Here is a 14,541-nt window from a genome sequence, read left to right on the forward strand (position 1 = left end):
TCCCCTGGCAGCTCGCGATTGCGTCTGTGCTGACTCGATCAGTGGAATTGCGTCCTTTGTTGGGCTTCCTCCCACCTCTTTCCCGCCCACGATGTCTCAACCAGACAGCCCCGCGGTGCCTGACAACCAGCCAAACCCGGTGCTTGTCGGACCAGGCTTGACAGCTCTCAAGGATGAGGCTTACGCTGAGGCTACGAACGCAACCCCGAGCTTGGATGCCGATCGAAAGAACCAACTTGAGACCGATGCGCCCTCCTACCTCGCAGACCTCCCGGCCGAACCTGCGTCCCAAGACCCTTCCCACTTGTCCTCTATCCCAGAGGAGGCCTCACAGGGTAACCCTTCTGGCCAAGATCTACTTCGGCGTTTAAGCCTTGTAGAACTACCGGAGATTGATCCGAGAACTCAGCACCCAGATTTGAAGTTGAGCGGTCGTCTGATAAGCGCGGCTTTCTGTCTCCCCTACAAGCTTTATTTCCGAGAAGGCGAAGACTGGGTAAGTGGCCAATGATTTCCTTTTGCGGCGGCTGATACGGTTGAGAGTGGCTTGCTAATGCATCATGGAGAATAGACTCTCAAGCCGCGGTCTGGCACATCGGCCCTATTCGATTCTTTCGCCCATCTGGCTTCCGATGAAACAAAATGGTCTCACACCTTGGTAGGATGGACCGGCGAAGTTGAACCCATCCTTGACAACAGCAAGAGTCCTCTGCAGCAGATCCCCGTTAACCCCGCAGGGAAAGCGCAACCCCCGGGCAGTGGTTCCAGCGGATTAGGGATCAACAAGGCGGCTGCCCTGTACCGGTAGATGCCAGTCAGAAACCGCCAGCACATCCCTTAGTGGATGGAATTAGGGTCGGAAAGGAAGACCGTGCTCGGTTGGACAGTCAGCTGGAAACTGGACGATACGGTCGTATCTTGCCTGTCTGGTTATCGGATGTTTCGGAGGAGCCAGAAGACCACATCGTCCTGAAAGATCAAGGCCGATGGCGGAGATATGCAGAGCGGGAGCTCTACCCCCTCCTGCATTACAAACAGCATGGGCCAACAGATGGACGGTCAGAACGAGAATGGTGGGGTGATTACATTCGACTGAACCAGCTGTTCGCCGATCGTATTGCCAGTGATTATCAGGAGGGAGACGTGGTATGGGTCCATGACTACCACTTGTTCTTGCTACCCAGTCTCCTTCGGCAGCGCATTCCTAATATCTATGTTGGGTTCTTCCTCCACTCGCCTTTCCCTAGTAGCGAGTTCGTTCGCTGTCTGGCCAAACGCAAAGAAGTGCTGACAGGAGTGCTTGGTGCCAACATGATAGGTTTCCAGACCTTCTCCTACTCACGCCATTTTTCGTCATGCTGCACTCGGGTGTTGGGATTCGACTCCAACTCAGCAGGAGTAGATGCCTACGGCGCTCATGTCGCGGTGGATGTCTTCCCTATCGGTATCGATGCCCGCTCGATCCAAAAGGCTGCTTTCGGTGCCCCGGACATCGAAATGACCGTAGAGGGCATTCGCAAGCTCTATGCGGGTCGGAAGATCATTGTTGGCAGAGACCGACTCGACAGTGTACGGGGCGTGGCTCAGAAACTGCAAGCTTTTGAGATCTTCCTCGAAAGGTATCCCGAGTGGCGCGACAAGGTTGTTCTGATCCAGGTGACAAGTCCGACGAGTGTGGAGGAAGAGAAGGAAGACCCAGACAACAAGATTGCAGGCCAGATCACGAATCTAGTCTCTACCATCAATGGCCGTTTTGGGTCTCTCAGCTTTGCTCCCGTTCAATATTACCCACAATACCTTTCGCAGCGAGAGTACTTTGCCTTGCTTCGTGTGGCTGATGTCGGGCTCATCACCACCGTGCGAGACGGGATGAACACAACTAGTCTGGAGTACATTATCTGCCAGCAGAACAACCACAGCCCTCTCATTCTCTCGGAGTTTTCGGGTACGGCGGGCACCCTTCCCAGTGCTATTCATATCAACCCGTGGGACCTGGTCGGCGTTGCTGGAGCTATCGATGAAGCACTGCGGATGTCAGTAGAGACGCGGAAAGAGCAGCATATCCAGCTGTACAAGCATGTTGTCAGTAACACTGTCGGGGCTTGGACGCGGCAATTCCTCCATCGCCTGCTCACCAACCTTTCATCCTTCGACCAGTCGGCTGCCACACCCGCTCTGGATCGGGCTCAATTGGTCAAGCAATACCGAAAGGCTCGGAGGCGTCTGTTCATGTTTGATTATGATGGGACTCTGACTCCCATCGTAAAAGACCCCCAAGCCGCCATTCCCTCCGATCGGGTGCTACGCACCTTGAAGACTCTCGCCGCTGACCCCCGTAACGCGGTCTGGATCATCAGTGGTCGAGACCAAGCTTTCCTGGAGGAATGGATGGGCCATATCCCCGAGTTAGGGCTAAGTGCTGAGCATGGATGTTTCATCCGCAAGCCACGGTCCGATGACTGGGAGAATCTGGCGGAGCGATCCGACATGGGTTGGCAAAAGGAGGTGATGGAAGTTTTCCAGCATTACACGGAACGCACCCAAGCTTCCTTCATCGAGCGCAAACGGGTCGCGTTGACCTGGCATTATCGACGGGCAGACCCTGAATACGGTGCTTTCCAGGCGGCCGAATGCCGAAAGGTCCTGGAGGATACTGTAGCCAAACGCTGGGACGTCGAGGTTATGGCCGGGAAAGCCAATCTCGAGGTGCGACCCACCTTTGTCAACAAGGGCTTCATTGCGACCCGACTAGTGAATGAGTATGGAACCGAGCCTGGGAAAGCCCCAGAGTTCATCTTGTGTCTAGGAGATGACTTCACGGATGAAGGTATGTGTAAAAAGACAATTTCTGCTCCTGGCAGCAGTTGCTAATGAACGGTAGATATGTTCCGCGCCCTGCAAAAATTCGATCTTCCACAAGATCATGTGTACTCGGTCACTGTGGGTGCCAGCTCGAAACAAACGGACGCTAGTTGGCACTTGCTTGAGCCTGCCGATGTGATCAACACGATTCAAGCACTTAACAGTTGAAGCCAAGACTTCTGGATGTTCTCGAGATCGACAGTGATTGTTATAGACTCAGCGATATTCTCTCGTCTGCCAATTTGCCGTTTGTTCATGTCGCTAGACTTATAAATCTCTTTTTTTCTTTCTGTTCTACTAAATCCGAATGCCCCCGTACACGACCCTCCCAGTTAAGAGCCGGATTGGAGATGTGGGGGGACGCCTGTGGACGTCCCCGGCTCATCCTCCTCTCTAGCCCTGAGCGATAGCGTTGCTTGCATTCTTCTTTTCATGTTACTTAAGTACTTTTGGGTGCCTGGCGCTGGTTGGCATGATGGGGGCTCTGTTATGCCATTCGAAGCATAAGGCATAATGCAGTATGCTAGATAGCGTTCCTTGAAAGAGTCCATGTTCGCTTTGCATCTTCTGAACCCTCCACCCATCCTAGCATCCAGGGTGAGATCTCCACTATTACCCCATACCCCGGATGACGGAGAAGCATGGAGTGGGGATCGCCCCAATGGTTCTTCGCCGGTACTAGCGGTGGTACAGGGGCTGCTATACCGGGTCTGAAGTTCTGATTATTCGATTGTAAGTAGCAAGCTTCTCACCAAAGCTCCCGTCTTGTGATCCGAAACCCCGCATCGCAGATCGCAGCAAACAAGAGTCGCCTTCATGGTGGAGTCGGCCAAAAGTGCGAATCACCGACGTTGGAGCTCCTTTCGGCACGAATTCCGAGAGAGAATGGGTCTCTTTTCTTTCATCTTGGTCCTTGGGAAGTACAATGAGTCAGAACCCAATCTCTTTCCAGGGTTACCTCTGGGCTTGAATTTCAATCAATTGAACATCAGGTGTTCTCGGAAGATCAAGGGCAACAGAACAGAGAAAGGTTAAAAGAAAGAGATGACAGTGTGCATCGAAGCATAATTCTATATATTCCCAATCATGGCCGAAACCCCGCTCTCTTCAGAGAAACAACAACTACCCCGTACCAGCGTACTGGACGAAAAGCCCCAAGTGTGCGCTCCTGTGTCGGATCGAAACCATGAAGCCCACGCTCATACGCGATCATCCGACGAGGAATCCGCGACCAGCGCCAACTATGACCTGAATCAGGTACCGACGAACAACAGCGCAGTGGCCCGAACACTGTCTGCCGTTCGCACACGAGGATCAGGGAGAGACATTGGCCCACCCCCCCGATGGCGGATTGCATGCTTGGCTGCAGGTTGGCTTGGGCCACCTGATCATCTTCAACACATGGGGCTACATCAACAGCTTTGGAGTCTTCCAGCAGTACTATAGCACCACACTGGGCCATCCGCCGTCGGACATCTCCTGGGTCGGGAGTATCCAGATCTTCCTGCTGTTCTTCATTGGCACATTCTCCGGTCGGGCCACCGATGCTGGGTACTTCAAGCTCACCCTCCTGGTGGGCGCGACGCTGGAAGTCCTCTGCATTTTCATGACATCGCTCTGCACTGAGTACTGGCAACTTTTCTTAGCGCAGGGGCTGGGCCAGGGGATCGGTTGTGGCCTGATGTTCTGTCCAACCCTGGCACTCATCTCGACATACTTCGTCAAGCGCCGCGGGATCGCTCTGGGGATCACAGCCTCCGGCTCGGCGACAGGAGGACTGGTCTTCCCCGCTGTTGTGATGCGCCTGCTACCGACCATTGGGTATGGATGGACGATGCGCACGCTGGGGTTCATCACGCTGGTCACGCTGCTCCCATGTCTGCTCTTCTTCAAGCAGCGTCTGCCCCCGCGTGCAAGCGGGCCGCTGGTTGAGCTTGCAGCGTTCAAGGAGACGACGTACCTGCTGTTTGCGGTTGGCATGTTCTTGAACTTCTGGGGGTTGTATATTGCATTCTTTTACATCGGCAGTTTCAGCACCGATATCATCGGGGCAGATCAGACGACATCGACCGACCTTCTTCTGGTCATGAACGGCGTTGGCCTCGTGGGGCGACTGGTCCCTAATTTTCTGGCTGATCAGGTTACAGGGCCGCTGAACCTCTTGATCCCATTCAGCTGTGCTACAGGGCTTGTTGCGTTTTGCTGGTCTGCCGTGAAGACTCTCAATGGCCTTTGGGGCTTTGCAGCCTGTTACGGGCTCGTGGCTGCGGGCATTCAGTCGCTTTTCCCGGCAACATTGAGTTCGCTGACGACGGATTTGAAGAAAGCTGGAGTGCGCATGGGGATGGTAATGAGTGTGGTTGCAGTGGCGGCTTTGATTGGATCTCCTATTGCAGGCGCGCTGGTAACGCAGGACGGGGGTCAATATCTCTATGCGCAGATGTTTATGGGAGGTGCTATCATTGCCGGCACTCTGACCTTGATCACAGCCCGTGTGGCTAAGGTTGGCGTGAAAATTGCTCGAGTTTGAGTATCGCATTTCTGCATACGCGGAGGTTTGAGTCTACCGCAATTATTGCAAATGGCAATGACTGAGACGCATGTCACGAAGTTACATATATCAGGTCTTATTCTGTGCATAGACGATAGAGGATGGAATAGAAATAGGATCTATACAATGAAAGAATATAGGTCCCACCACGACCACATGACTGATTAATGCCCGCGCAGCGACTCGCAGTTCAGCTCGAAAGGACCGTGATCTGCCAGTTTTGGTACGGCTTTCCCACCCCCACCGCTACCGCATTTCTGAGTCACGCCCAAATTCCACAATTCAAGAAGCGGTGCCAGAAAACTTACTCTCCACGCTCTCCTACACTTTTTGCATTATGCCACCCGCGGCCGAGGAGGAAAATTCAAGCCCTCGCGAGGAGGTATGGTCGCGTGCACCGCACGATAAACAACCCAGGAAGCTCACAACCAGCCCAGGCGGGAAACATTTCAGCCGAGACATTATCCCTACCGACAAAGACGGCAATGTTGTAGGGTTATGGCGTGTGAGTTCCATGGCGGGTTTTCTGCTTACCCCGCGATCGCGACTGACCCTGCCCCTCCAGGACCCCGGAGACCAGATCGAATCGTCGAGCGAAGAGGAGTCCTCCGAAGAAGAGAGCTCTTCTGAAGAAAGCGAAGATGCGGAGGCTGGCCTGAGTACCACTGCAGCGAACGAGGCTGCAGACCAAACCCGTGAAGCGCGCCGGGCAGCCGCGAAAGCGAAGAAGCAAGCCGCGATCGCCAAGCGCAATCGGCTCGCCGCCCAGCCAGGCGATCTACCACCCAGTGATGACGAGGAAGAGGAAGACGAGACCGATCTGCCCGCGAACCCGAACCATACCGCCAAGTCGCGGTCGCAACTGGAGAAGAAGGATGACGAGGAGCAGCCCAAGAAGAAGAAGGCCCAGGATATCTCACAGCTGTCGCGACGGGAGCGTGAGGCGATCGAAGCGCAGCAGGCTCGGGAGCGATATCTGAAACTTCATGCTGAGGGCAAGACTGAAGAGGCGCAATCCGACCTGGCACGCTTGGCGCTCGTCCGGGAGCAGCGCGAGGCGGAGCGTGCTCGCAAGCAAGCCGAGAAGGAAGAGAAGGAGGAGCAGGCGAAGCAGAAGGCTGCTGCGATCAAGGAGCGAGAGGAGAGGGCGCGAGCAAGTAAGCAGAAGAAGGGTGGGAAGAAGAAATAAAAACCACCAGGGCTGTCAGCGGTGGTATATTGTGGTATAAGCGTCATCAACGAATAAATTGTTTCGTCCCGTACTTTTTTCGCGACCCGTTTTTGTTTGCTCAATAGAAGTCAATTAACCAATTGATGTAGTAGGACGCGTGAAATCTTGGATCTATTGAAACAGAGGGCAAGTATGCAAGATTCTCATCCTATATATGGGAAACCACACAAAGACTCATGTACACCGGAACTCCACCCAATCACAGGAAGGACATAACGACTAATGTTTTCGATGCATGAAAGAGAAAAGAAAAGTGAGAAAGGAAATTGAGTTTCATACATGGGCCCCATGCAGGCCCAAAGTAAGTCGTGTTCTGCGCGGACTCGAACCAGCCACGATTGGAGATGTATACCTTCTCATACACCCCAAAACAGCCCCTCGACACTTCGACCGTGCATGACCACCCCCCAGCCAGCAATCAGACTGATCACCCACAAAACCGCAAAAACCAGAATGGGAACGAGCAGAAGCTCGGTGTTGTGTAGGAACGGCAACGCGTTATACCCTAAGAAGGTAATGTAGGTGTAGTAAATGAGAGCGGAAAGGTAGAGCGTATTGCCCAAGAAGGTTGCCAAGAAGTTGCTTGGGTTGCGGGTCAGGAGGGGGAGAAGGATAAATTGCACCACATAGAGGTGGAGGTACAGAGGGAAGAAAGCGCGGTTCGAGACCTAGCCAATTGGAGAGCCAAGTTAGCTTCTGGGAGACCAAGTAAGCCGGTGGGAGGTGCTTATGCCTACATCAAAGCAGTATCCAAACTCAAGTTGATCCTTTTCTCCGGGCTGCACAAAGAGTCCCTGCGCAGCCCCCCCTCCGGCGGCCCCTCGAGCCCCGGAGGCCTGTGAGTGATGCAGCGGCGCCATTGGGACCGAACAGCCGGCCAATGACGAAATACCCGATCGCTGATACCACTAGGGATGAGCCGATGAAATGTAAGAAGACGAATAGGAGCGAGAGTCGTATTATTGCTCCGAATGAAGGTGTATATGCGAGCCCCCATGCTAGGGCCGTGAGGAGTAGGAAGAAAGAAAGGAGGTATGTGAAGGATGGGTCGGGGCGGTGCCAGGTGTTTTTGGTTTCTGCAAATCGGGGTTAATCAAGAGGCTTTGACAATCGGTTGCGCCGGTGAGTTCCTCATAGCTTACGTTTCTAGAGACCGAGGTATGGTTAGTCACCTCGAATGCAAAAAGGGTTCCGCATGAGTAGGGTAGGGAGGGGACATACGTGGTAGTAGATCGACTTGAAAACCTTCTTAGGGGCAATAAGCAGGGAGGTCATCTCCCAAATGGCCATTTCAAAGTCCATCTGGGGGAATTTAAATAGCCTAGAACGTTCTTAGAGCGGTGCTATAAGCGGGAGAGCTGCGAAGCTCGTACCGTTTGAAGAAGCGTGGCATGCGCACGCTTGACCCGCGGCTGGGGGTCGCGCCAAAGTTGGCCGGCCCAGCATGTTGACGAGGGACAGAGATGTGCGGGTTCATGGTCGAGGCCCGTTCTGCTCAACGGGGATCGTTGAAGGTGATTTTGGTTAACGGCGACGTGTCGCGCAGGTTATGTCATCGTCACGTGGTACCTCCAGGTCTGGAGTAAACACGAACTCGGTCCACAATTTCTGGTTGAGATTGGAAATGTTCACTGGTGAATACAATTGTCAACCGGTACAAACTGACATGGAATCAGCTCCATTTTCGTTCCCAGCCAGCGTTGGGACTTTTCATCTTGTGTTACCTGGGCAATGTGGAGGGTCCGCTTGTGGCGTACGATACCAAGCTTTATTGAATACTCCTGATCTACAGCATACCACACAGAAGATGCGACAGGCAAAATATCAGCATAATAATCAGTCCCAAGCCCAATTCCATTCCTACAATGTTCCGCTAGGCTACCTTCCTGGAAATTGAAAAAAAAAAAAGGCTCCTGGTTCCCACGGGGAGACCGCAAGATTTGCCCCGGCTGCGTATATATATCGTGACGCCCAAGGTAAGAGAGCATTGGGTCAGGCACTTATTGGTAGTAGACATGTGAGCCTGGGAACAGAGCGTGGCTTGAGTTGATCCGTCATGTATGCTGCAAGGGTGAGCCAGAGTCCGTTGATCTCTGCAGCGGATCTAGACTTGCCTACTAGTCGTTGAACTGCGACTGATCCAACCTGTTTAAGGGTATACCGCTGGGTACTTCTTTTTATGGTTTGTTTGTTTTCGGAAGCAGGACAGTCATTACCTCCAGTGGGTAGTCATAAAAGATTGAGCTTCGGAGAGAATTTCTCCAAAGGCCCATTGGATGAATCGCCTTCCGAGATGGTCGATCACAGCCAGCGCCCGATGTATCATGTCGCCTCCCATCTGCAAAAGGCTGGGTCGATGCATCCTCCTCGGCGCCCTATGATTATCTGCTGTCATTGGCCCTCGAGTAGATTATCGCGAGAGCGCGGGACTCCACTTGTGAGGAGTGGGCTCCACTCGAGTCACGGCCCTAAGCAGTACTACAGAAGCACTAGTGCGCCAAACTCTAGCGCTATGGCATCTAAAGCCATGAAGCCATGAGCCAACAGAGGTCACTTTCAGGAATATCGAGACTTTTGGGTGAGAGCCCTGAAGGAGGAGCATTGCCAGTGCCGAATTGCCATGGGGTGTTCGTATTCAAGTCTGTGATTTGTACAACGTGCCTGAAATCCGCGGGTACGGACCGTGGATGCGCCATTAGGAGGGCAGCATCGGGAGGACCTTTGGATTGCAGTAACAATGTAAAAGAATGCTTGTACTCCGTATTTTTTTTTTTTTGATTCTGTAATTTTATTATTTTGATTTATTTACTTACTTATTATCATTATCTTTTTTTTCCAGCATCGCCTACTTGAACAAACCCAAGGCACCGGGCCTGTACTGCAAGAATCCCTGCAAGTCTATAGAAATCGACCCCTGAATCGGCCCCCGTCTACCACCGATCCGGTCCAATTGGGGGATAGTCGCATGAGTCTTGAATGCCCCTGTCTCGGTCTAATCCTTATTCAATTCACAATTTCCAGGGCTCTTCCCCTCGTCCCAGGGTCATTTGTCACGCACGGATCGTGTGGTTCGAGGTTCCACTTCCGCTCGAACTCCCCCCGTTGATATTCTTTTCAGGAGTTCGTCCCCGCTCTGTTCGGGTCTGGCCTTTTTCGCGGGAATCACCTGTCTCAACTTTTCTTTGAACGATGACCTGACAATTCCCGGGAACTCAGCACGACCAGTTCCTCTGGTCTTCGTCGCTCTGTCCTATTTCTCCAGGACGTGGTACCCCCGACTCCTTGGGCGTTCTGAACCTGGGTCTTGGGCGCGCGATACATGGTAACCCTTCCAACAAACCGATCTCGAGGAACCTCCGGATCACTGCTACGCACGTTGCGTCTATTGCGCCGGTCGCCCAACCCAGTCAATCGCCAATTGACGGTCGCCCGTCGGCGTAGATCCCGTTCATTGACTTTTGATCGTTGCACAGTCGCAAGCCGTAACCATGTCGCAGCGTGACCCCTTCTCTCGCTCCCCTCCTCGCACTCCTCCATCCCAGACAGCAACGTACCGGCCTAAACGAGGATATCCGGCGAGACCCTCCGTTCGCGATGCCTTTCCAGACGTCAGCGTGGACGCCGCCTCACGACCCAGCGAGTCGGATGATGGACGAGATCCCCATGACTTGAACCTCTCTCCGAAGCATGCTGCTCGCACTTCCGTTGTAGACAACATGCTCCTCTCCTTGGACCAGTTCGCAACTACCCCTACCGCACCTGTTTTTGACGACTATCAGCTCTATAAATCGGCAATGGACGGAGACATGGCAGGCCGATTCCGTGGCCACACCTTCTCCTCTTCGTTCTCTTCGGAGGCCGACTATCACTACGACGATGCCGCTCACCATGCGACAGCTACAGTCACTAAAGGCCGACGGAGCAACAGCAGTTCAAACTATCAGTCATTACCGAGGAGGATGGATAGCACCCAGAGCCGCGAGGCAATTGCTTCACGCTCTGGGACAATGCCAAGAGCTAACGACTCTCGCGACAATAGCAAGGGGAGCACCTCCACCCTCGATTATACGTTCCCGATTCCCAGGATGCGAGCAGATTCAGACGGGTTGGACCGTCATTCTGCCAGCTTTGACTGTGGACCCAACAAGTATAACCCATACAGTGAAGCATCTTTCGCCCGAGACTCTCTCCTGTACGATGATGATGACGCGGCTCCAACTCCCAGCATACCGGCTGGACCACGCAGGTTTCCTGAATACAGGACTCCGACTGGGCCTGGAGCGAGGACACCAGTAGTCTCTCGACGGAACAGTGTTAAATCATCTCAACCCTCGCAGAGTCGAAAGAATCGCCCAGAAAATCTTGGCACTGGGGTGGTCAAATCCCGCGACGGTGATTTTGAATCGTTCAATGATGCCGCCCTTGATCTGCCACCGACAATGGGAACGTTGAATCATCCTGCCCCAAGTCCAACGATTTCCTACAACAAACCAGCATTCCCACAGCCCGAACCAACAGCAGTATCTACAACCACGACAATCAGCACGGCAAATAATATAGCTCCCAACAAAGAACGCCCGGGATTCTTTCGTCGTGTGTTTGGTGGTGCTTCCAAAGCATCCTCCCCAGGGCCAGCTCCAGCACTCACAGATTCGCCAACCTCAAATGTCAGTGATTTGTCCTATCTTCAAGAAAATGAAGTCAAGGATTCCACTGGTGCTGCTGCCAATCTGAAAGGAGCCAAGTTGCAACCGCCCAAGAGCTCCACTGGGCCCAAGACGGCTCCCGTTCCACCCCCAACGCCAACTCGCCAGGGGCCACCTCAGCAGGTTGTGAATAAAAAGTCTTCATTTTTCCGTCGACGCAAGAAGTCCGTGGCTGAGCACGCTCCCCCGCCTATTGTGCTACCTCAGCACCTGGCTGGGCCATTGACCCTGGATAGCATGAAGCCTGAACCAAGCCCTGTAGGTAGCTTGCAGAAGGTGATGACCCCATATCTTGCGGATGGGCCATCAAAACCAGATGGCAAAGATAACCAGGGAGAGTTGCCAAGTGTGCAAAGACCTAGAGAAGGATCTTCGGCTACGGAAAGTGGCCCAAGGCTCAAAGAAGTCTCCCAGCCCCCTAGCTCGGCTCGTCACGAGGACACTGCGCGCCCAGTCGATAGCCGTGGCACCGAGGAAACGCACTCCGGCAGTGGTGAAATTGAGACCACACTCCCTGCAACTGCCCCCTTGCAGGCAAAGGTTCCCAATAATGGGCCTTCCAAGTCAGACGGGCCTGATGAAGATCCACGCACCCTCCGTGTGACAACAACCACCACGCCTTCAACAGCGGAATCTCCGCAAGAGGCGACTGGACCGACCAAACTGGTGCCTCCAGCGGAGAGAAAGGTCCCAGAGTCTCCTGCGGCTTCTGAGGCTTCACACTACCACACCGCTTCAAACACTCCGATAATCGAATCGGGAGAACGAGAGCTCGACAAGGAGGCCGGCAATATGTCGGATGGGCCAGGAGAAGCGATCGATGATAGTCCTTCTTCATCTGACCGAGAGCAAGCCTACAAGCTCTATGAGAACCAGGGATCAGTGGCGGGCAATGATCCAGCTGCGGCATGGCTTGGCGACCCTGATCGAGCAAAAGTCCGAGAGGCTTACATGCAATTATTCAACTGGTCCAATTTCAATATTCTGGCTGCGCTTCGTAGTCTCTGTGATCGATTAGTGCTGAAAGGAGAGACTCAGCAAGTGGATCGTGTCCTTGACGCTTTTTCGAACCGATGGTGCGATTGTAACCCGAGCCATGGTTTCAAAGCTACAGGTAAGTCACGGAGGTTCACAAAGCGGACGAAAGCATGGTCAACTAACATGCGCAGATGTTGTCCATACGATTTGCTATTCCCTTCTCCTGTTGAATACCGACTTGCATTTAGCCGACATTGACCAAAAGATGACCAAGGCCCAGTTCGTCCGAAACACTATGCCAACCATCCACCGAGTTGCCATGGATGCAGCTCCCGACGGATTCGAGACCCTGCGTCCGTCGAAAAGCGCAAAGACAATTTCTGTCAACCTCGATTCGTTACCGACACCGTCATCAACGCGCACACCATCCTTCCCAGTCGAACCAGGCAGTGCCTCTGATCTGGAGAAAACCGGAGCAAGTACTGCGGATGCTGGGCCCTTGGTGAGCATTCCTTTCACGGGCACTGTCCGAGCTTGGGAGCAGCAAGTGGAACTTGTTCTGAAGGATTTCTATACTTCAATTCAAAAGGAGCGGCTCCCACTCCATGGCGCCCAGCAAGAGAAAGAGGTCTACCGAACGGCCTCGAGCAACTTTCTAGGTGCATCCACTGGTACACTCCGCAGAAGCCCGAGTACCATCAGCAAAAGCGGCTCAGACATATATCCTCGCGGCCGTTCAGCTGATTCCCGCCACGGGCTTGCACGATGGTCATCGAAGCCCCGATCTCGTGCTGGCAGGCTTTATCCTCCTTCGGTGATGGGATCGAGTAGAACTAGTTTGGATGACCAATCTTCTGCTTGGAGCCCCACTGCGTCAAGCACATGGAGCAAGTACTCCCTGGGTAAATTTACCTCTGCTTCGGTCGACTCCTTTGGCTCCGAGGCTCCCCGTGGTGAATATCAGCAGTCTATTGGTTTCGCCAACGCTCTCAGCCAGGCTATCATCCGAGAAGACTCGGCCACCTCTATTTACAGCTATGAGGATGAGCGTACAACCCCTCTTTTGGAAGATGAGACATTGGCCTTGGCTGGTGCACCTTGGGCCAAGGAGGGTAGCTTGAAACACAAGCATCACCTGGATGCAGTGGATAAGCGTGCGAAGGACCGCAATTGGAACGAGTGCTTCGCCGTTATTCAGCAAGGCTGGATGCGTCTCTTTGCCTTCAATTCAACCAAATCCATGCGGCAGAAGGGGAAACAACGCGGGGGTGTCATCGTTGGTGGTGGAAATTGGACAGAAAATGCCGAGGAGCTCTGGAAATTCATGCTCCGTCAGACTATTGCCAGTGCTCTTCCACCCCCTGGATACTCAAAATCTCGACCTCATGTTTGGGCATTAAGCTTGCCTACCGGTGCAGTTCACCTTTTCCAAGCCGGGACGCCTGAAATTGTCCGGGAATTTGTTTCTACAGCAAATTACTGGAGCGCGCGTTTGTCGAAGCAGCCGCTGGTGGGAGGTGTTAGCAACATCGAATACGGCTGGAGTGATGCAGTTATCAACTGTGCTTTGGTCAATGGGGGCGAAGATCGCTCTCCGTCACAGAATTCCGGGGGCCCTCGACCTAGTATTCAGAGCTCTATTCGAAGCTCCATCGATCACCAGAGCGTACGGCCGAGACTGCCAGCAGATCGCATTAATATCAGTGACTGGAGCCCGCCTCAACAGAGCATGGCGGCTTCCAACCAGAACGAAGAGGACCAATTGAAGTCCTTGCAGAATTATGTGAAGAATGTCGAGGATGACTTGCAGCGCCACAACGAGTTGCGCTCTGCCATGAACCTCGCCTTTTCACCGCGGCACCCTAACGCTATCAAGGCTATGTCTAACTGGGAACGCAAGTCCTCGTACTTGCTTCGCGAAATCGTCAAGTTCCGCACTTACATTGACTCCCTGCGGAATGCGATCAACCAAAAGCACAAAATCTATGCGGAGTCCAACAACTACTACCACGACGAAAACGCCGGTGCCGACAGCGCGGGTGCGGACACTGCGACCCCTACCGAGCCTGAACAGGCTACTGCTTCGACTTGATAGCAATGCTCTCGCTATTGCTCTCGACTGAGTATAGTCCACTATGTCATTTCTCTACGTCGTCTCTATTTTGTCTCGATTTTCTCTTCACGCCAGGAGGTTGGAATTCCCCACTTAGAAT

At 53.4% G+C, this 14,541-nt stretch overlaps 5 protein-coding genes across 5 annotated transcripts; 4 read left to right on the plus strand and 1 right to left on the minus strand.

Annotated features, from left to right (window-relative positions):
* Nucleotides 1–91: 91 nt before the first annotated feature.
* Nucleotides 92–3,030, plus strand: orlA (putative alpha,alpha-trehalose-phosphate synthase subunit Tps2; the record flags this gene model as incomplete). Its single annotated transcript, XM_058478313.1, has 4 exons — nt 92–496; nt 572–804; nt 855–2,827; nt 2,882–3,030. 4 exons carry the CDS (start codon nt 92–94, stop codon nt 3,028–3,030), a joined length of 2,760 nt encoding a protein of 919 aa, XP_058326643.1.
* A 918-nt stretch (nt 3,031–3,948) lies between these two features.
* Nucleotides 3,949–5,392, plus strand: N7468_009018 (putative MFS monocarboxylate transporter; the record flags this gene model as incomplete). The annotated part of the gene is made up of 2 exons (XM_058478314.1): nt 3,949–4,119; nt 4,181–5,392. 2 exons carry the CDS (start codon nt 3,949–3,951, stop codon nt 5,390–5,392), a joined length of 1,383 nt encoding a protein of 460 aa, XP_058326644.1.
* A 358-nt stretch (nt 5,393–5,750) lies between these two features.
* Nucleotides 5,751–6,602, plus strand: N7468_009019 (PDGFA associated 1 family protein; the record flags this gene model as incomplete). The annotated part of the gene is made up of 1 exon (XM_058478315.1): nt 5,751–6,602. One exon carries the CDS (start codon nt 5,751–5,753, stop codon nt 6,600–6,602), a length of 852 nt encoding a protein of 283 aa, XP_058326645.1.
* Nucleotides 6,603–7,000: 398 nt separating this feature from the next.
* On the minus strand, nt 7,001–8,121 carry N7468_009020 (unc-50 family protein; the record flags this gene model as incomplete). The annotated part of the gene is made up of 6 exons (XM_058478316.1): nt 7,001–7,312; nt 7,382–7,480; nt 7,551–7,720; nt 7,787–7,790; nt 7,866–7,965; nt 8,018–8,121. The coding sequence occupies 6 exons, from the start codon at nt 8,119–8,121 to the stop codon at nt 7,001–7,003; spliced, it is 789 nt and encodes a 262-aa protein (XP_058326646.1).
* A 2,011-nt stretch (nt 8,122–10,132) lies between these two features.
* On the plus strand, nt 10,133–14,420 carry N7468_009021 (Sec7 domain protein; the record flags this gene model as incomplete). The annotated part of the gene is made up of 2 exons (XM_058478317.1): nt 10,133–12,464; nt 12,520–14,420. 2 exons carry the CDS (start codon nt 10,133–10,135, stop codon nt 14,418–14,420), a joined length of 4,233 nt encoding a protein of 1,410 aa, XP_058326647.1.
* Between the last annotated feature and the right edge of the window lie 121 nt (nt 14,421–14,541).

Source organism: Penicillium chermesinum (genome assembly GCF_028974085.1).
Source record: "Penicillium chermesinum strain IBT 19713 chromosome Unknown utg000007l:1.0-2695246.0:1.0-2697696.0, whole genome shotgun sequence".
Taxonomy (NCBI): Eukaryota; Fungi; Ascomycota; class Eurotiomycetes; order Eurotiales; family Aspergillaceae; genus Penicillium; species Penicillium chermesinum.